Raw genomic sequence first — 19,794 nt, 5'->3', positions numbered from 1 at the left:
CTCATGCTGCGGATCTTGGATGGACTTAGTCCAAGGCCAGGTTGGAAGGAGGGAATACGGGGGTGGGGTGGTGGTGGCTGGTGTCACTTAAAGGGAAGGGCTGGGGGAGCCTGCAGGTAAGGGCCTGCGGGTAAATCTCTAAATACACCCTAAAGTAGAACACAGAATAAAGTCAGCTCTTGCTCACATCACCAAGATTAACCAGCGATTAATGCCAGAATCTTCTGAATCCCCTCCTCCCACCCTCCGTTGTTTCTCTGTGACCTCTTGCCCACTGGGACTGGACACCTTTTCCATCACATCAGGGCCACGGATTGCCTCAGAAAGAAGCAAATTATCTGGGACCACCCCCCCCCAAACAAAACCCAATATTAGGAAAGATCATTCATCTCCCACCATCAGAAAAGGAATTCCATACACAAGCATTTTCCAGATGATAAAAACTTGCCATTTCTTTATATATCAAAATCCATTATTTTCTTCCATTTTTTTAACCATATCACCTGCTTCTGAGCCTTTTTAAAAAGAAGACACTGAACACCATTTTTGCCATGCTGGAGATGAACCCAGGGCCTCACTCATGCTAGGTAAGTGCCCTGCCACTGAGTCACACCCCAGCCCCCACCTTCTCTGGGGGCTCTGCAGTCAGGCTGGGAGCACCATGGCTGGGCTGTGATGAGCCTGCAGCTCTCCGGGTCTTTCTCCCTAAGCTAATGCTTAATGCTAAGGTCCTAGGACCTGGGTTTTCTGAAGACAGCTTCCGGAAGTTTCTTCATTCCCAGGCTGTCTACTGCCACTACCCGCTATTTGCTAAAGCAAGATTCTTCCAGGCTCCTTGCTGACTGTGTCTGTTGCGCCTTTCTGTGTGGCGGGAGTCCGCCAGCCAAGTGTTCAGGATAAAGGGCTGCAGGAGGGGGACTTGAATCACCGGCCCAAGGTCTTGCAGGGCTGGAATCTTGTGAGAAGGGGTCTTAGCCTCTGCTCCTGCACAGTGAAGACATCTATTTCCAGATAAGTAAAGCTTCCTAGCTCATGGTGGGGCAGACCTGGAGTGGATCCAGCCTGGCCACAAGCCAGCTGAGAACTTGGACCAATTATTCCACCTCTGAGAGCCTCGGTGTCCCATTCTATAGAATGGGAGGACACCAGAGTCCTCATCTCAGTACTGCATGACCAGAAAATCCAGTGTTGTTAACAAGGTCATCCTTCTCATCGACATCATTTGCACCATATTTAACTCAGAAGATGGTGAATTCAAGCCTCATCCAGGCTTCAAACACCCTCTCGCGAGCAGAAGGCCTTTTATTTTGGTGAACTCTGCTAATAACATTGAAGGTCTTGTTCCAGGCTCAGGCAGTGTGGGTCATTTGTCTGTGTGTCATTTGTCTCTGCGTGCCCAGGGTCCAGCACTGGGTAGACACCCAATGGCTAAATGAGGGAACCAGCCATGTCCCTGCCCAAGGGGGAGGGGACAGACAAGGGGCACATTCTGAAAGAGACTCTGTCGCTGCAAGCATGGTGACTAACAAGACTTTACTTCCTTCCTAAAGGGTGAGGGCGGTGGGAGAAGGCGATGCTTAGAAAGGAGCATCCATCTACAGAAGTGACAAGAGACAGCCCCAAGGAAGCGCCCTGGCCGGCGCCCTGGCCGACGCCCTGGCTGCGGGCACCTCGGGGCTGGGGTCCCCTGGGGCAAGCGGGGCTGGAGGGGAGGGGAGGGAGGTGGCCAACAGTCCTGCCCTGGCCCCGGGCGTCCTCCCTGTGTCCGGGCCGACGGGAGGTTAATGCTGTGGCCCGTGGGAGGCCTGGGGGCCCTGCGGGCTCAGTGCGGCGGGTGGCGGCGCTCGGCCAGGCCGCCGCGGCCCAGCACCTCGCCGCTGAACTGGTAGGTGAGCTTCTTCTTGACCTTCTTCACCTCGCCCGTCTTGCCGTAGTTGCGCAGCGCGCGCGCCATCTTCTGGTAGGTCATCTTCTTGCGGTTGCCCTTCTGGATGCCCCAGCGGTGCGCCAGCGCCTCCTTGTGCTTGGACGAGAACTGGAAGGTGCCCTTGTCCTTGTCCACCCACCAGATGCTGTCCTTCATGTCCCCACTGCGAAGCAGATCGAGCAGGAACTGATACAGGCGGATCTTCTTCTTGCTGCCTGTGGGAGAGGGGCGCGTGGGGTGGAGGCCACAGGGACCCCTCAGGGACCGCCCACCCCACGGGACCATGTGGCGGGATGATTCACAGGGGAAGAGCTCCCCCAGCTTCTGGGCTCACACTGGCACACACACGCACCATGCACACACGCGCTCATGCACGTACACAGCACACTTTGCGGAGAGCCCTGTTACACTCATAACACGTGCTCACAGAGCCCGGGTAGAGACGCTCAGAGACCCTGCAGAACGATCACACACACAGACTCCAGCCTGATAGCTGGGTTGATCGGCCTCGGCTGGGGTGTAGAAGGGGCAGGGGACAGAGGGCTGGGCTCAGCTGGGTCAGGGCCTGGGGCTGGACCTTACCTGTTTCCCCGTGCAGAAGGCCAGGCCCGGGCTCCAGACCATCCGCCTCCCCATCAGAAACCTCCAGTGGAGGGCTCTGCCGCTCGCCCTCCTCCTCATCTGAGCTGGGCTGATGTGGGGACAGGGATGGGTATGGGAGGCACATCCGGGGCAGGTAGGGGACCTGGAAAGGTGGGGGAAGGAGTTGAGGTCAGGAAGGGTCAGCTCAGGGCTCAGTAAGAGGAGAGGGAGTGCTGGGAAGCAGGTGGCCACAGGGGCAGGAAGATTAGGAAGAAGGCTGAGAAATTGGAGGCCAGTGGAGGCCACAACCACACAGGGCACAGTGACCAGGGGTTGCTGACATCCAACCCACTGCCCTTCCCACCTGGGCCTCCTGGTTCAGGGCAGGTCCCTGGGGAAAGGGCACCTTGTTCTCATACACCCAAAGGTGCTGTCTGGCATGACAGTGGCCTTGGGGGAGAAGGGGGATGCGGAGGGGGTTGATCTGGAGCAAATGGGGTTTGATGAGTGAGTGACAGTGAGGGAAGGGGTGGCGGAGGTCACTAGGTCACTGGGGTTACAGCCCCTGGGACAGAGAGGGTTTGGTAAGGGGGTCAGTGGGTGTGGAAGGGCCCTGTAGAGGTTCATGACTTGGATATCCGAGGGGCCCATAAATGAGGCCTTGCAGTCTGTGAGGGTCCCCAAGACACAGGACCATGCATGGGGTGGGGAGCCAAAGATGGGGGGTTCATCTGGGGTCTGTCCATCCCCAGCGAGAGGAGATAAGGGGTGCAGGCCACGAGGTCAGTCGAGGGGTCAGTGGCAGCCGTTGGGGCTTCGGCCGCCGTTGGCGCGGTGGGGCAGGAAGCCACGTTGAGTAAGAGCCTGTGTCAGCTTCCTGTGAAGCTCCCGGGCCTCACCACAGGCCTGGCGTGGTCCTGAGGACAGAGGACAGCCAGCAGCACGCACCTGGTGGCCGAGGCTGGTGTGGGCCGGCGCCATGGGGGTGTCGAGGACGTGCATCTGCTCCAGCTCCATGTGGCGGTAGAGCTGCTGCAGCTGCGGGGGCTGCACGCTCTGCAGCTCCGTGAAGTGGTTCTCGGGGAAGCTCTCGAACTCGCTGTGCACGTGGTGAGGGTGGAAGTCCCAGTAGTGGTCTGTGGGGGGACAGGCCATCAGTGAGCCCCGGCGGGCAGGGCGGGGAAGTGCCAGCAACAGAAACAGCCATGCCGGGCCGCAGGGGGCTCGCTCCGCATCCAGACTGCAGGGCTCCCCCCACTGATGCTCCTGTCTCCTACTCCTGCTTTATGGGGAGGACCCTGAGGCTCGGAGGCTACTCCACACGCCCAAGGTCAAGGGCAGCATCCATGGCAGAGCCCGAACCCAGGCCTGAAGCAAAGCCCTTGTGCTCAGCACCCACTTTCTCCTGCCTCCTGTCCAGTCACAGGGGTGCAGGTTTCTGGTCCCCAAGTCTGAGTCCTGACTCTGCCACTGACTTGCAGTGAGACTTCAGGCACAGCCTGGGCCCCTCTGGCCGTAAAAGAGGGTCATTGTTCTGGGGAGGGTTCAAAGGAGAACTCATCTGTAAATCTTCCTAGCCTCTGGCCTCTGATTCCCTTCCCCCACCTCAGACCTCCGAGTTCCTGAGGTCCCTGGCTTCCCTAGTCACACACAGGACCTTGTCACATGGCCAAGGTGTGACGGCCAAGTCACAGGGCTGACCTTTTCTCACACTTCCAGAGCTCGTCCAGACCCACGGTGCTGCTCCTCCAAGCCCTGGCCTGAGTACTGTTCCAGGGAGGGGGCAGCGCCGCAGGATCCCTGGGAAGCCCCGGTGGCTGGCTGGAGTCTGGGGAACAGCCACACACCCCCGCAGCCTGTCTCGGGGCCAGGGCAGATCTTGAGCATGGTTTCTCTGGGCACCTTTTCCAGGAACAAAAACTGCCCACGTCTGAGGGACTTCCTGAGCAGCGTTTGGGTCCGAAAGAAAGTGGGGTGTAGAGATGAGATGGATTTGTTCATGGGCACAAAGAAGGAGTGAATGAGAAGCCAGTCCGGGCAGTGTCTTTGGGACGTCCACTAACAGCCGTGTGTGTGTGTGTGTGTGTGTGTGTGTGTGTGTGTGTGTGTGTGAGTGGCTCATGAACATGCAGTTGTACACACATGTCTGTCATCTGCCTGCATTCCTCTCCCTCTTCCTCTTTCACAGGAACTCATACACTGGAAACCTAAGAAATGAGGAGGCTGAGGCAGGAGGATTGTACATACTAGGCCAACCTCCAAAATTTAGGGAAACCCTGTCTCAAAAAATAAAAAGGGCTGGGGATATAACTTAGTGGATTCAATCCCAGATCTCTAGTATTAAAAAAAAAAAAAAAAAAAGAAAGAAAGAAAAACCAAAAAAAAGAAAGAAAGGAGAAAAAATGATTTTTTTTTTTTTTAGCTCTTGACCAAATATCTGAGGACTTGCTTTCTAATCCTGCTAAGTGGTGGCTTTGCTGTGTGACCTCGGACAAGATCTTTCTCCCCCTGAGCCTGATACCCCATTTGGAAAGTCAGAGATGCAAGTAGATAGTAATCGAGGTTCTGTGCATGTGTGAAGTTGTGCGAGCCCACAACCCAGACAGCCCAGCCCTGCCTCTAGGAGACTGGAAAAGAGAAAGCCCACGATTTCAGGCAGAGCTGGTTCAAATCCTCACTGTGCCTGCGGCTAATGCCTACAAAGTGCCCAGAAGAGAACCAGGTGCAACGTAAGACTCACTCGGCATGAACCACTATCAGCATCATTGTATTAATATTTTATTCTAAAGAGCCGGCATTAGAACCAGGTGTGTGGGGCCCCTCTGTAGTGCCAGCATTTGGGAGGCAGGGGAGGGAAGGTCACTTGAAGCCAGGTGTTAAGATCAGCCTTGGTAACACAGGGAGACTCCCAGACACGCCCCACGCCCCCCCCCCCGCAAAAAAAAAAAAAAGCTTGCATTATCTCTTGAACATGCAGTACCAGGGACTGGGGACCGAACCTAGGGGTGCTCCACAAGTGAGCAATTCAGCCCCTCTTATTTTTTGAGCTAGAGTCTTACTAAATTGCTAAGGCTGGCCTAGAACTTGTGATCCCCCTGCCTCAGTAGTGGGGTGACAGGTATGTACCACCACACCTGGTTTACCGCTGTCATTCTTTTTTTTTGGGGGGGGGTGGGTATTTGTTTGTTTGTTTGTTTTGTGCTGTGGATTGAACCCAAGTGCACTTTACCACTGAGCTTTACTCCCCAGCCCTTATTATTTTTTATTTTCAGACAGGATCTCACTGAATTGCTTAGGACCTCATTCAGTTGTTGAATGTGGCCTCAAACTGGCCATCCTCCTGTCTCAGCCTCTCGAGTTGCTAGGATGACAGGTATGCACCATGCTCAACTCAGTAGCCACTTTATTTTGTTTATTTATTTATTAATTTTAGTACCAGGGATTGAACCCAAGGGCACTTAACCACTGAGCCACAATCCCCTTTTTATTTTTATTTTTTTATTTTGAGACAGGGTCTCACTAGGTTGCTTACAGCCTCGCTAAATTGTTTGAGACTGACTTTGAAACTGTGATCCTCCTGCCTCAGCCTCCTGAGCCCCTGGGATTATTAGGCATGCATCCTGGCGCCTGGCTCAGCAGCCGCTTTTAAAATGTTCATTTCCTCATCTCCCTGCTCCGGCCACCTTAGTGCCCCAGAGAAACAGCTTTTGGGGGACCTGTCACTTTTCCCCAGAGCCTGAAGTTGGAGCGCCAGTGTTTTCAGGGACTGATTTTGTTCCCCTCTGGGTTCCTGGTGCCTAATCATAGCAGACATAAACAGCCCTGTCCTGAGCAGATGAGCAAATGAACAAAAGAATCTTGGTTTCTGAATAACTCTTTCTACAAAGTTATGTAAACCTGAAAGGAAAAACAAACTTGGTGACTCACACGTGTAATCCCAGCCCTTTAGGAGGCTGAGGCAGGGGGATTACAAATTTGAGGTCAGCCTCAGACACTTAGAAAGACCCTGTCTCAAAATTTAAAGATAAAATAAAAAGGGCTGGGGACGTAGCAGAGGGATAGCACTGTCCCCAGCCCTTTTTATTTTATAACAAGGGAGACTAAGGCACGAGGAAGGTTTCAAAAGTCCCAACAGAAACCTGCCTTTGGCCCTGGTTTGGCGCTCGGGAGATTAAGGCCAGAGTGCCCAGGGTGCAGCCTCCCTCCAAAGCCCGCACCCTGGGTGCTCTGGCCTTACCTCCGGACACCCTTCCTGTTGGCAGTGCTTTATCCTTTCTGTCCCTTCACTGGGTCACCCAGGGGATCTCATTTAATCCTCACCCCAACTCTGAGGAGGTGGCCACCATAGTATGATCTCCCTTTTGTCGGCTTGGAGACTGTGACAAATACGTCCTTTGTCTACAGCACTCATTGGTGGAGTCGGGCTCCAAACCCACTGGCATGTAGCTTCAGGAACGAGCTCTCAGCCCCATACCACATCACCTCGGAGGAGCTAGACTGAAAGTGTTAAGACCTGGGGCGACACTTAACGGAAGCTCTCAGCAAAACCCGGGATGGCCCCTGAGAGACTTAGCTGACCGCTTCATTTATTTTTTTCCGGTACCAAGGATTGAACCTAGGAACGCTTAACCACCAAGCCCCATCCCAGCGCTTTTTATGTTTTATTTTGAGACAGGGTCTCACTAAGTTGCTTAGGGCCTTTCCAGGTTTCTGGGACTGGCTTTACACTTGTGATCCTCCTGAGCTGCTGGGATTACAGGCGTGTGCCAACGTGCCCAGCATCTGACTGCTTTTATCCATCTGTCCACCATTACCCCACCCATCATCCTCCATCCATTGTCTATCCATCCATCACTCATCATCTGTCCGTCCATCCATCATTAAACCACCATCCATCCATCCGTCCATCATCTACCATCAATCATCCATCATTCACCCCGACAGCCAGAAATAACTCACTCGCCTTGACCACTCATTTCCTCCCTCTAAACTCGCTCTCAACCTGGGGCCAAAGTCCTGCCCATACCTTCCAATTCTTACTCATTTGTCACCAGGACAAAAATAGAGTGAGATTCAAAACAACTCCACACAGAAATTCAGCCTTAAGAGTCATTCAGTTGACCTTATCTCCCCAGAACAGAAAGCTCAGCCTCAAACCCAGGGCTCTACCCAGGAGAACAGAAGTACAACCAAAACTGAGGAGAAAGATGAGGAATCAAGAGAGGAGGAGACAAGGAAAATACCCTTCGCAGGAAACCACAGACCGTTGGACACAGGTGGCCGGAGCCCAGCCTTCCCTGGAGATTGTTCAGATGTGGAAACTGAGGCCCAGAGAACTGCTGGTCTCAGAGCACTTGCTACTCTCTACCTTGTATCCTAATTATGAGAGTTTTAATTATTTCCCCTCTTATAACACTGAATCCAGTAGGACCTGTGTCCTTCGGCATCCAGCAACGCGCCTGGCATGTAAAATAGAATATTTATTAGAGAGCTCAGTGCAAGATGGATGGAAGGCTTGGTAGGTGGAGGGAAGGACAGCTGGAAGGAGGGATGAGTGGATGGTTAGATGAGTGTGTGAACAAATTGGTGAATCATAGATGGTTTGTGGTGTGAAGTAGGCAGACATCTGGGTGGATGGGTAGATGGATGGTTGGATGAGTGGATGGATGGATGGATGGATGGATGGGTAGATGGATGGATGGATGGGTGGATGGATGGGTGGATAGATGGATGGATGGATGGATGGATGGATGGATGGATGGATGGATGGATGGATGGGTGGATGGATGGATGGATGGATGGATGGATGGATGGATGGATGGGTGGATGGATGAATGGATGGATGGATGGGTGGGTGGGTAGATGAATGGATGGATGGATGGGTGGATGGGTGGATGGATGGGTGGATGGATGGATGGGTGGATGGGTGGATGGATGGGTGGATGGATGAATGGGTGGGTGGGTGGGTAGATGGATGGATGGGTGGATGAATGGATGAATGGATGGATGGATGGGTGGATGGGTGGATGGATGGATGGGTGGATGGGTGGATGGATGGGTGGATGGATGAATGGATGGATGGATGGGTGGATGGGTGGATGGATGTGTGGATGGTTGAATGGGTGGGTGGGTAGATGGATGGATGGATGAATTTATGGGTGGATGGAGAGAAAAAGCCATACTTTGGAACTCTTTCCTTCACCAGTCCCATCGCAAGCAGCAAAATCAGTCACATCCCTTAGGATGACTACTACGAAAACCAAACCAACAGAAAATGACAAGTGTTGGTGAAGATGTGAAAAAAAAATTAGAATCCTTGCACACCAATGGTAGGAATGTAAACACAGTGCAGCCCCCTGTGGGAATGAGTATGGGAATGAAAAATAAATCTACCATATAACCCAGCAATTCCATTTCTAGTATAGATCCCGAAGAATTTAAGTCAGAGTCTTGAAGAGATATCCGTACACCCAGGTTCACAGGGGGCTGCATTTTTCACAGCAGCCCATGGTCGGAAGCAACCCAAGTCTCCGTGGACAGATGAATGAAGAAGCGAAGGTGGTGTGTGCATCCAGCTGAACGGTAGTCAAGCTTTAGTGGGAGGGTTCCAACAGGTGGAGCCACATGCATGGACCTCGAGGACACCGTGCCAAGGGAAATGAGCCAGGCACGAAGGGGCAAATGTTGTGTGATTCCAGGTACGAGACACCTGGAGCAGTCAGGTTCACAGAGGCTAGTGGGTGGCTGGAGGGTTGCAGTTTTGCAAGATGAAAAGAATTGTGGAGACGGATGGTGGTGATGGTTACATGACAGTGTAACTGTATTTTTTTTATACCACCCAGCTGCATGCTTAAAAATAGTCAAGATGGCCACGCCTGGTGGCGCAACCGCCTGTAAGCCCAGCTATTTGGAAGGCCAAGACAGGAGGACGCAAGCTGGAGGCCAGCCTCAGCAATGTAGCGAGACCCTGTCTCAAAAATAACAAAGGCCAGGGATGTAGGCTCAGTTGTAGAGCACTCCTGGGTTCAGTCTCCAGCACTGAGGTTATAAAAAAAAGTTAAGATGGTCGATTTTATGGGATTTTTTAAATTTTTATTTTTTAGTTTTAGGTGGACACAATATCTTTATTTTATTTATTTTTATATGGTGCAGAGGATTGAACCCAGGGCCTCACACACGCCAGGCAAGCGCTCTACCACTGAGCCACAAGCCCAGCCCCAGACAGGCTTTTTAAGAAGTTTACTTGTAGAACAACTAGGCACTGGAAGATGATACTAAAAACTTCCAGAGAGACACAACAAACAGAGAAAAATAAGCAAATGTAAACAAAACATCAGGTAACTTTCGGAAAAGGGAATGTGGAAGGGCCTTTGACTTCACAAGGAGAGCTCTAGTAACCAGAAGACAGCAGAGAACTGTTTTCAAATTCCTAAGGAAAAAATGATTCTCAACCTGGAGTCCTAACATGGCTAAACTATTGTTAAAGTGATAGCAGAATAGCTGGAAGGCACGAGGAGGTAAAACACAACACAACCCAGCACAACAATGATAATAAAACCTGGGCATGGTAGCACATGCCTGTAATCCCAGCAACTCAGGAGGCTGAGATGGGAGGATGGCAAGTTTGAGGCTAGTTTCAACAACTTACTGAGGCCCTAAGCAATTTAGTGAGACACTGTCTGAAAATAAAAAATAATAAGGGCTGAGGATAAAACTCTGTGGTAAAGTACCCCTGGATTCGATCCTCAGTACCAAAAACAAACCTTGCCTGCCACACACCCTTCCCTTGGAGACTATAATGGTAAGGTAACAACTCCTTAGAGAAATTCAGTATTTTCCAGGTCTGTTCTGGTTATTTTACATGGATCATTTCACTCGATCCTGACAACAATTTGGTGAAGTGGGTGTTATTATGAAGTTAAGGCACAGAGAGGTTGACCATCTTGCCCATGGTCACTCCAGATAGCAATGGAGAGTGGGGGATGAATCCCTGTGTCTGCTTCCAGAATCAGGGCTTTTCTGTCCTGTGACACTGCCCCTAGGACACACAGGCAATGAGAGGCAAGCTGAGAGCAATATCCCTCGGTCATAATGGTGGAGATTTCAAATACCAATTTAACGAGAGTCACCAGGAAACTGCCCTGGGAAGGTGCACAGGTGTTCCGTGGGTGTGGCATGGCGGGCTAGAGTCAGGGTCTCCTTTCTCCTAGTGAGTGAATAGATGACCTCCCGACTGACAGACCAAGCAGATCCCTCTCTGCCTAGCCTCCAGAAGGTCCTCGGCCAGGGTTGGTGGATGAATAATGTTCTAAGGCTCTATTTCACACCCTCACTGGCCCAGTCAGACAGTGCTGCCACAGAAATCCTTCTTTCTGTTAGTAAAACAGCGGACACAAGGTCTATGTCACAGAGGAATATCCGCAACAGGCCTCAGTAAAAAAATAGCAAATTGCAGAACAGCATGATACAGTAATTTCATTTTTAAAAAATTTTTATAGGGCTGGGGCTGTAGCTCAGTGGCAGAGTGCTTGCCTCACATGCATGAGGCACTGGGTTCGATCCTCAGCACCACATAGAAATAAACGAATACAATAAAGGCATGCTGTCCATCTACAACTACAAAAAGTATCAAACCCAGCGCCTCACAAGTGCTAGGCAAGTGCTCAGCCACTGAGCTATAGCCCCAGCCCCAGGAATTCCATTTTGAATGAATAGAATCTACGTGTATATAGGTATATATTTATAAATATACAGGGCTATAGACATAGAATAAAAGTCTGCAATGATGTCTAAGGTACCTTTAGTGGGAGGGAGATAGAAAAGAGGGAAATGAGCCAGGTGTGGTGGTGCACGCCTGTCATTCCAGCAGCTTGGGAGGCCGAGGCAGGAGGATTGCAAGTTCAAAGCCAGCCTCAGCAACAGTGAAGTGCTAAGCCACTCAGTGAGACCTTGTCTCTAAATAAAATACAAAATAGGGCTGGGGATGTGGCTCAGTGGTCAAGTGCCCCTGAGTTCAATCTCTGGTACCCATCCCCCAACAAAAAAGAGAGAAATGTTTCTCATGGGATGCTGGAGTAGTTCGTAAGTCTTAGCAATGAGTATTTTGTAATAATTAAACATTAAAGATTTTAAATGTATTTAAATATCAACACACACACACACACACACACACACACACACACACACTTTAGTTTATGTGATTTTCCTCCAAAAGCCGGGCACAATAGCACATGCCTATAATCCCAGCAACTTGGGGGGTCAAGGCAGGAGGATTGCAAGTTAGACCCTAAGCAACTGAGTGAGACCCCGTCACCTATCACAAAATTAAAAATAAAAAGCCTGGGGATGTGGCTCCATGGTTAAGCACTCCTGGATTAAATTCATAGTACCAACAATACAAAACCTCTCCAAAATAGTGCTGATCTCTTGCCCAGTGTGCCTGGGGCTCTGGGCTCTATCCCCCACACAGCAAAACAAAGCAACAGAAAACCCACAAACAAGAACCTCTCCATAAAATAAAATCCACTCTCCCTCCATGTCCTGTAAGCCTCCTGTGACTGTCCCTATGCATTTTATCTCCACCTTCTGGTTCTCAGCAGCCTCTGGGGGCCTCTGTCAGGGTCTCCTTATGCTCCCTTTGCCTGGACCCCTCCCCTCCTACACCTTCCTTCACTCAAGATTTCAACTCAGTGACACCTACCCTGAGCTTACCGGACCCTGCACAGAAGGGTGTCCCCACACACAAAAACCGCACTATGTCACTCTGGATCTCATAGGACTTATCATTACGTGTGTGTGTGTGTGTGTGTGTGTGTGTGTGTGTGTGTGTGTGTTTGCGGATTTTCTCTCCCCTCCCTCCCGGACAGCAGGGCTTGGCTGGTTCGCTCCTGTGGACTCCCAGGTGCCTGCAATACTGTGCTCCGTGACACAGAGCAGAGGACCCTCGATGCTGAACTGATGCGGGAGGGGCACCCGTGCTAAGCGGTTGGAAGGATGGATGCCTGGGCGGGTGGAGGGGGGGTGGGAGGGTGTGCTCCTCCAGGCCCCCAGCTGCTCCCTCCCTCCTGCCTTGGGAATGCAGTAAAGCTAAGGAGGCCCCCCCAGTTCGCCGGGCCCTGTTCTCAGCACAGTGCCTGGCCTTACAGACCCTGTGCGTCACTTCGTTGAATCATCACCACACTGAAGTATCTTCAGGCTCTCAGTTTCTAGACGAGCAAAGTGGGGCTCAGGGAAGTTATGTTACTTGCCCCAAGCTACACAGCTGCTGAGGACATGGACCCGGGACTGACAGGGTTGGAGGGGGTGGGCAGGTCCGGAACACCTGAAGACTCTGGGGGCCCAGATTGGGGTGCTCAGGCATCCAACCAGGAGCCATTCCCCAGATCTAAGCACTTCCTCTGAAATTCTCACTCGGTGGGCCCAGCCCCAGGCCTAGTGGGTTTCTGATAAGTGGGCCAAACCCTCATACTCCAGGAAGGAAATCTGAGGCCACACAAGACCCAAAGGGAGTACCCCAACCCGTGAGTGGAAAGCCAGTTGGCCACGGGGAAAGCCAGCCAGCAGGAAGGAGGCCGCCCGCAGAGCCTGCAGGGCCGAGCCACCAGGGGGCGCCCTCCTCAAGCCCGACTGGTGATGGGTCCGTCCTGGAACCCACTGGCCCAAGGGAGGGTGTGTGGAGCTGGGGTCACTCACACCCATGGAAGGAGAAGCTGGGAATAGAGCTGGTGAGAGACACCCTCTCTACATCGTGTGAATTTTCTACCAAGAGGATGTGTTTCTAGTGTAATTACACATAAGCTTAAAAGCACAAAAGAGGGAGGAGGGCTCACGATGATCCCAGGCTGAGGCAATTCTACCGCAAGTTCAAGGTCAGCCTGGGCGATTTAGCAAGACCCCATCCCCAAATAAAACTTTTTAAAGGGTTGGGGATGCAGCTTAGTTTTAGAGCGTTGGCCTAGCGTGAGCAAGGCCCGGGTTCCATCCCCAGCACCAAAAGAAACAGCAACAAAACCAAAGATGGTATTTCCTGGGTTGGGGGCCTTTCTGGCCCTGGGGCTGAAAGTTGGTCTTGAGGGGACCCCACCCTACCTCGAGAGCTTCCAGGTGGAGTCCTTTAATGGATGCCGGCTGTGAGTTCCAGGCACCCTGATGGGAGGGTTCTAAACAGACCTGCACACAGGCATCCCTGGGTGCCGGGCTTCCAGCCTCCTCCGTGTCTCTGCCTCAAGGGGCCGCAGACACCCTGGAGAACCCCCACTGAGGATTCAGTCCCTTAACTGGACCACCTGACCTTTGGTTCAGGGATGCCTGCATCAGTACACCAAGATTCCCTTTGGGTGACCTCCACAGTCCTGTCAGGTCCCAGGCCCCTGGGGCCAATCTGCTCCAGGAAGGATGCTGGACCCTGGGGTAGACAGACAAAAGAACCTTCTGGCCCAGGTCTCTGCGGTAACTGGGACCCTCGGCCTCTGCTGAGCAAGGGGTCCTCAGAGCTTTCCCCTGATCCAGCAGTACTCAGCTGGTCGCGGGAGAGACTGACTAGGTTGTCATGATGGGCAGGTACCGTCATGGAGCAGGGAGGGGTTGAGGATGCTGCTAAGCCTCTTTTGGTGCCTAGGACAGTCCCCAAACAGAACTGTCCCGCCCAAAGTATCAGCAGAGAAGCTGCTAGACACACACAGCAGGGAGTAGGACTGTGGGTGGGGGCGAGTTTGAGGGAAAGACAGTGAAGAACTGAGGAAGGGGTTGGCGGGGGCGGCGAGTGCGCAGAGCGCTGGCCTTGGGTCCGACCGACCCGGGGCCCACTGGCCGGTGGGAGCCCTGTGCAGGTCACTTTGCTCCCTAAGCCTCAGCGTCCTCGTGTTGGAGTCCACGGGTTGGCTGACATAAATGTGCAAGAAGCTAACCTGGTCCTTGGCACACGGAAGAGGCTCATCAATGAGAGGTGGGGGATGCAGGGATGAGTAGCTCACTTCCCCCCAGAGCTCAGTTGACCTTGGAATTCCAAGGAAGACCCGGAGCCATTTCTTCTTTTTGTCTCCCCCGCCCCCCAGGTGCTCAGGCGCCCACCCACGCCTGGAAGGGGTGGCAGGCCCTGAACTCACCGTTGTGGCTTTCTCCATCACTGGTGATATACGGGTAATATTCATGCGTCTGGCGTTGGTACAGGTCCGTGTCATAGGGAACCAGGTCTTCTGACGGCTGCTGAGAGAGGAGGGTGTCAAGGCCTGGGCTGGGGGGGAGGCCCCAGCCAGGTTGGCGGCCCCCACAACAACACCTTCCCTCACCAAGGGACCCTGTTGACCCCGCAGCTCTCCCTCTGCTTGAAATCCACAAGGTCAGGGCCACGGGGAGGGGGCGGGGCCCCAGGAGAGCTAAAGGCAGTGATGGGGGCCCTAGAGGTCAGAGATCACAGGAGGACAGAGGAGAAGGAGCAGCCCCCTGCCCCGCTTGTCTGGGCCCCACAACTCTTTTTGGTTTGGATCTGAAATGCCCCCCACAGCCTCATGTAGGAGGCTTGGTCCCCAGTACAGCAGTATTCAGAGGTGGGACTTGGGAAGTGCCTGGGTCCTTAGAGCTTTGGCCTCAGGATTACTCCATTGATGGATTCATAGCTGATTGGACTTTGGGGACGGGATAGAAACTGTGGGAGTGCGTCCTTGGGGGTGGGCCCTTGGGGAGTCTACCTTGTTCCCAGTCCCTTCCTCCAAGCTCTCTCTCTTCCCAGCTGCCCGGAGGTGAGCAGCTTTGCTCCACCACACCCTCTTCCCCATGATGCTCTGCTTCACCACAGGCCCAGAGCAACGGAGTTGGCCACCCCTAGACTGAAACCTCTGAAACCGTGAGCCAAAATAAATCTTTCTCCTTTTAAGCTGTTTTTCTTGGGTATTTTGTCATAGCAACGAAAAGCTAACAAAGTCCCCTCACGCTCATACTCATGTTCACGCCTGTGTGGTCCAGATCATGGTCTCACATGTTCACCTCTCGCATCCACATAGATGCACCCGTTCCCCCAAACGCACGCACACTCCCTGTGACACCGGTACAGCCCCAATCCCACTTGTGGGCTCGCTCTCACAGCTCATCCTCTCACTCTCTCAGCCACTGTACCCATCCATGCATGTCAAGGCTGACACCCTCATCTTTGTTGTTGTTTGTTACTAAAGATCGAACCCAGGGGTGCCTAACCACTGAGCCACATCACCAGCCCTTTTTATTTTTCTATTTTGAGACAGGAGTCTGGCTAAGTTGCTGAGGCTGGCTTTGAACTTGACATCCTCCTGCCTCAGCCTCCCAAGCTGCTGGGATGACAGGCGTGCGCCATCACGCTTGGCACCCACACACACCTTTACACCCACTCACACACACGACCCATGCACCCTGTACACTCACCCCTGTGGGCACACGCAGAGTTGCACGAACTGACATATGCACACCCACTGCATTCCAGCCACCAAAGGTCACACCCACCACCTCCCACATTCCACCAGCATGCTCCACAGCACCCTGGGGTCCTCCTCTCACAGCCTCCCTGCCCACCCCAACTCTCCCTCACAGCCTGTGTCCAGGTCCCAGACAGGCTCAGGCCCACCGCCATGACCATCCTACTAATGGTTTGTACAGAAGTCATCCTGACAGGCGGCCTTGGGGGCCAGGGGACAGAGGCCTGGATCCCCCATCCCCTCACTGGATACTCCCTTCCCTCCTCCTTCCTTCACCTGCCTCCCCCTCCCCCCTCCTCCCAGTCCTCCTCCTCTTCCTCTCTCCCCCTCCCCACCCCCAGCTTACTGGCTCCCCAGAAGTCCTCTGCCTCTCCCCACCCCCACAGCCTGTGCCCAAGGATTGCACAACAATTACCGTGACCCTTAGGGCTTGGCATGGGGGACCAGGGCTGTCTTGAGAACCCATTGTCCCCAGAGACACTCAGAGTGGCCCCTGGGGCTGAAGAGAGGGGCGGGGGTCTAAGGTGGAAACCCAGGATCTGTTCCCTACCCAGCTCTGTGGGGAGTTCAGGGTTGAGAGGTCAAAGGTCAGAGACAGTAGGGCCAAGCACCTGGGCCTGGGGCTTTCTTGAGGCAGAATGGGCTCTTGCTGGGACACCCCCCTCCATCCTCCCCTGCCCCCAGCACCTGCTGAGTCCCAGGTTTGGGAAGGGGTTCCCTCGGGCACTGTCTGCCTCAGGCCGAGAAAGGGGAGCCCAGTCCTGAGCCTGCCTCCCCGGGTCCCAGGCAGCCAGCCCAGGATGCTGGCCGTGATGTCAGGCCGGGGTGCCTCCAGGGCTCCCAGCCACAGCGGGAGGGGGAGGGGCGCTGCCGCTAGGCCGGGAAAGCTGAGTCAGGGGGCAAGCCCTGCCCTTCCCAGTGCCCCCACCCTGGGCCTCCCCATCGGACAGGAGACGGGAAAAGGGAGAAGGGTCCTTTCTGAGGGACCCTGACACCTGTCTTGGGCGGCAACTGTCACTGAGAGCGGGGAGCCTTGCAGACCCGCCCGCCCGCTGCCCTTCCCTCCCTGGGTCTCCTGGGACTCTGCGCCTCCACCCCCAGACCCGGTGCTCATCCTAATTCCAATCTGCCGCTCATCCCAGTCCTACCCCAGACTCAATCTCAGTTGCCACCTGGTCCCAGCCCGTCCCTGCCTCTTCCTAACTCAACCCGAGCTACAGTGTCACTGCTCAGCCTCCTCCTGCCCTGCCCAGCCCAGCCCCAAGCCCCTGGCCCAGTCCAGGCCCCCACCCCCATCTCTCAGGGACCTGAAGGCCCAGACCATTTGGTCAACAGATATGTCCTCTGTGCCAGGCCCAAGACGAGGCGTTGGGGACTCATTGGGGGCCCAGAGTTCCAGGATCCTGGGTCTCTTGAAGTCGGTGGGCCCCGGCTGAGACCTCTGCCTGCTGCCTTCAGCAGGCAGCCGACCCCTTCCTGCCCGGGGGCTGGCCTCCCGCAGGCCAGTGTCCCCGTCTCCTCCTGTGCTTCTCTGCTGCCACCCTCACCAGCCTCAGCCCGGTCCCCTGCCCTGGAGCTGGGCCTGCCACCCAAGCGCTGCTATAAATAACCGTTCAGGCCCCATGGGTCACAGCCCACGGTGGGCCAGCCCTAGCCCGCCAGGCCCGGAGGAAGCCAGTGGCCCCTCACAGGTCTCAGGCCAGGAGCTCCAGGGAGGAAACGCCAACTTCCCACTGATAGCGGCCCCCTCGAGTGGGCTGGCGGGCTGCTTCCGAGGGCCGCTGGGCCAGTGGAGGAGTCCCAGTACTCACAGGGGGGACGAGGGGAAACCCTTCCATTGTGCACGCCTGTAACATCCAGCCGAGCTCGGAGCCTGTCAGATGCCCTGCCTCGGTGGGGGCCAGCGCGGGGCCCCTCAGGTCGGGGTGCCCCGTCGGGGGGCTGGATGGCCGTCGGGCGGACGCAGGGCTCAGGCCTGCCCCCTGAGCTACAGGAGCCCTGGGTGAGCCCCCTCCCTCGACATTGCAGGGCCAGCGCAAGTTCCTGATTTTATCGAAGGGCCTGCCGCTGGGAGATAGTCCCCTTGGGGTGACATCACCACCCCAGCCCTTTGCATAAATCTCTTGCGCTACAGGAAGTCTCTGGCCTGCTGGGGCAGGTGGTGCTCAAGGGGCTGGCTTGGGAGGCCATGGGGGCCAGGCCCCCTGCCCAGAGGAAGCTGGGGCTGGGAAAGAGAAAGGCTGGCCACCACCAGAGGCCCGGCCGCCCCTCGCTCAGGCCCTGCGGAGGCTCTCTGTCACGTCTACTTCTCGTGAGGCCCCTATGTGGCCGACGTTTAGCTCCTTGGGGTCAGAGTGGTGGCATTTTGGGGCCTGTACTTTCTGGGGTAAGGCTGGCTCTGAGCCCCTGACTGCCAGGCGGGCTGCCCTGTGGCCTGCACCCTGGCCGCCGGGTTCCTCCTGGTCTGGGGCTGGGCTCCAGGGCTCTTCAGGGTATCGCTGCTCTCCCCCTTCCCTCGGAGTCCCCTCACCTGACTTCCATCCCATCACGAGGGTCTCCTGCCAGCTTCCTGAACCCCACAGCTCCTCCCAAATCCCAGGAGTCTCCGTTTCCTGACCCTTTGTCAGTGCTTGAATATTGGTTTGGTTTTCCTAGTTTATATTTATTTCTCTTCTCCCTCTCTCTCTTTCTTTTGTACTGAAAATTGAACTAACACTCCTTCTCTCCCCACCCCCCTCTCTCTCTCCTGAGAATTGAACCCCGGGGCACTTTACCACCAAACCATGTCCCCATTTTTATTTTTTTATTTTTAGACATGGTCTTGCTAAGTTGCTGAGGCTGACCTCCAACTTGTGATCCTCCTGCCTCAGCCTCCTGAGTCACAGGGATGATAGGCATGTGCCACTGTCCCCAGCATTTACAAACCTTTCTTGTCTGTCCATCCAATCATTTATTTCCCCATCCACCTAATTTATCTATCTATCTATCTATTCATTTATCTACCTATCAAGCCAACCACGAATTTATTTACCTGCTTATCCAACTGTTCACTAAGTTTTTGATTTATCTGTCAATTCATCTACCTATTCATCTGTTTATCTATCGGTTCATCTATATGTCTATACATGAGCCCATCCATCTACTATGTATCAGAACTTATTAGCACCATATATCCATCTACCAATCTAGTCATCCATTGGTCTATCCACCCATCCACCCACCCACCCACCCACCCACCCACCCATCCACCCATCCACCCATCCACCCATCCACCCATTCACCCATCCACCTACCCACCCATCCACCCATCCACCCATCCACCCATTCACCCATCCACCCATCCACCCATCCACCCATCCACCCATCCACCTATTCATCCATCCACTTATCCAACCCATCAGCTGTGTCCATTCATCCTCCCAATGTTAACTGAGTTCCAGACTCTGGGCCAAGTGCTGGGAAACAGAAAGGCATTGTTCTAGCTTCCTGCCTTCGGAGATCTAGTCTGGGGGGTGCAGAATGATGAACAGAGGCCTCGATTTTCACCAGTGACCTCTGGTGAGTCCACTCTGCTGGCAAAGAACTTGAGTATGCTCAAGTTCTCCCCTGGGTAATCTCATCCCTTACCTTAGGCCCGCTCCCTTCGGGGGATAGCCTGCCTCATTCCTGCCCGTCGATTCCCAGGACCCTGAAAGTTCCTTCACTGTCAGCAAAGACCCGGGGTTCACAGCCTGGGGCTCGCCTGGGGCTCACCGTGAGGTCACCCTCCCTTCCATCTTCACTGGTTTTTTTTTGGTATCTGCACTTGGGACTCTCCACAGGTCCAGGTCACAAGTCCTCAGA

The 19,794-nt window shown here is 54.2% G+C and overlaps 1 protein-coding gene and 1 long non-coding RNA gene across 4 annotated transcripts; one reads left to right on the top strand and one right to left on the bottom strand.

The window, feature by feature from the left end:
• Positions 1 to 425: 425 nt before the first annotated feature.
• Spi1 (Spi-1 proto-oncogene) lies at positions 426 to 18,053 on the bottom strand. 3 transcript variants are annotated; one of them, XM_005329981.5, is made up of 5 exons: positions 17,763 to 18,053; positions 14,614 to 14,713; positions 3,458 to 3,645; positions 2,510 to 2,672; positions 426 to 2,142 (listed from the first exon to the last, which is right to left on the bottom strand). In XM_005329981.5, exons 1-5 carry the CDS (start codon positions 17,805 to 17,807, stop codon positions 1,823 to 1,825), a joined length of 816 nt encoding a protein of 271 aa, XP_005330038.1. In that variant the 5' UTR covers positions 17,808 to 18,053; the 3' UTR covers positions 426 to 1,822. The 3 variants fall into 3 exon arrangements, with proteins under 3 accessions (XP_005330038.1, XP_005330039.1, XP_077902231.1); XM_005329982.5 differs by having other exon boundaries at positions 14,614 to 14,710; positions 17,763 to 18,052; XM_078046105.1 differs by lacking the exons at positions 14,614 to 14,713; positions 17,763 to 18,053 and adding an exon at positions 4,211 to 4,652.
• Positions 5,572 to 9,299, top strand: LOC144377034 (uncharacterized). Its single transcript, XR_013437575.1, has 3 exons — positions 5,572 to 5,882; positions 7,645 to 7,880; positions 8,730 to 9,299. It is a non-coding gene; the product is annotated as an uncharacterized LOC144377034 (long non-coding RNA).
• Positions 18,054 to 19,794: the final 1,741 nt, after the last annotated feature.

Source organism: Ictidomys tridecemlineatus, chromosome 4 (genome assembly GCF_052094955.1).
Source record: "Ictidomys tridecemlineatus isolate mIctTri1 chromosome 4, mIctTri1.hap1, whole genome shotgun sequence".
Taxonomy (NCBI): domain Eukaryota; kingdom Metazoa; phylum Chordata; class Mammalia; order Rodentia; family Sciuridae; genus Ictidomys; species Ictidomys tridecemlineatus.
The sequence above is the reverse complement of the archived record's forward strand: the minus strand, read 5'-3'. Positions and strand labels throughout refer to the sequence as shown.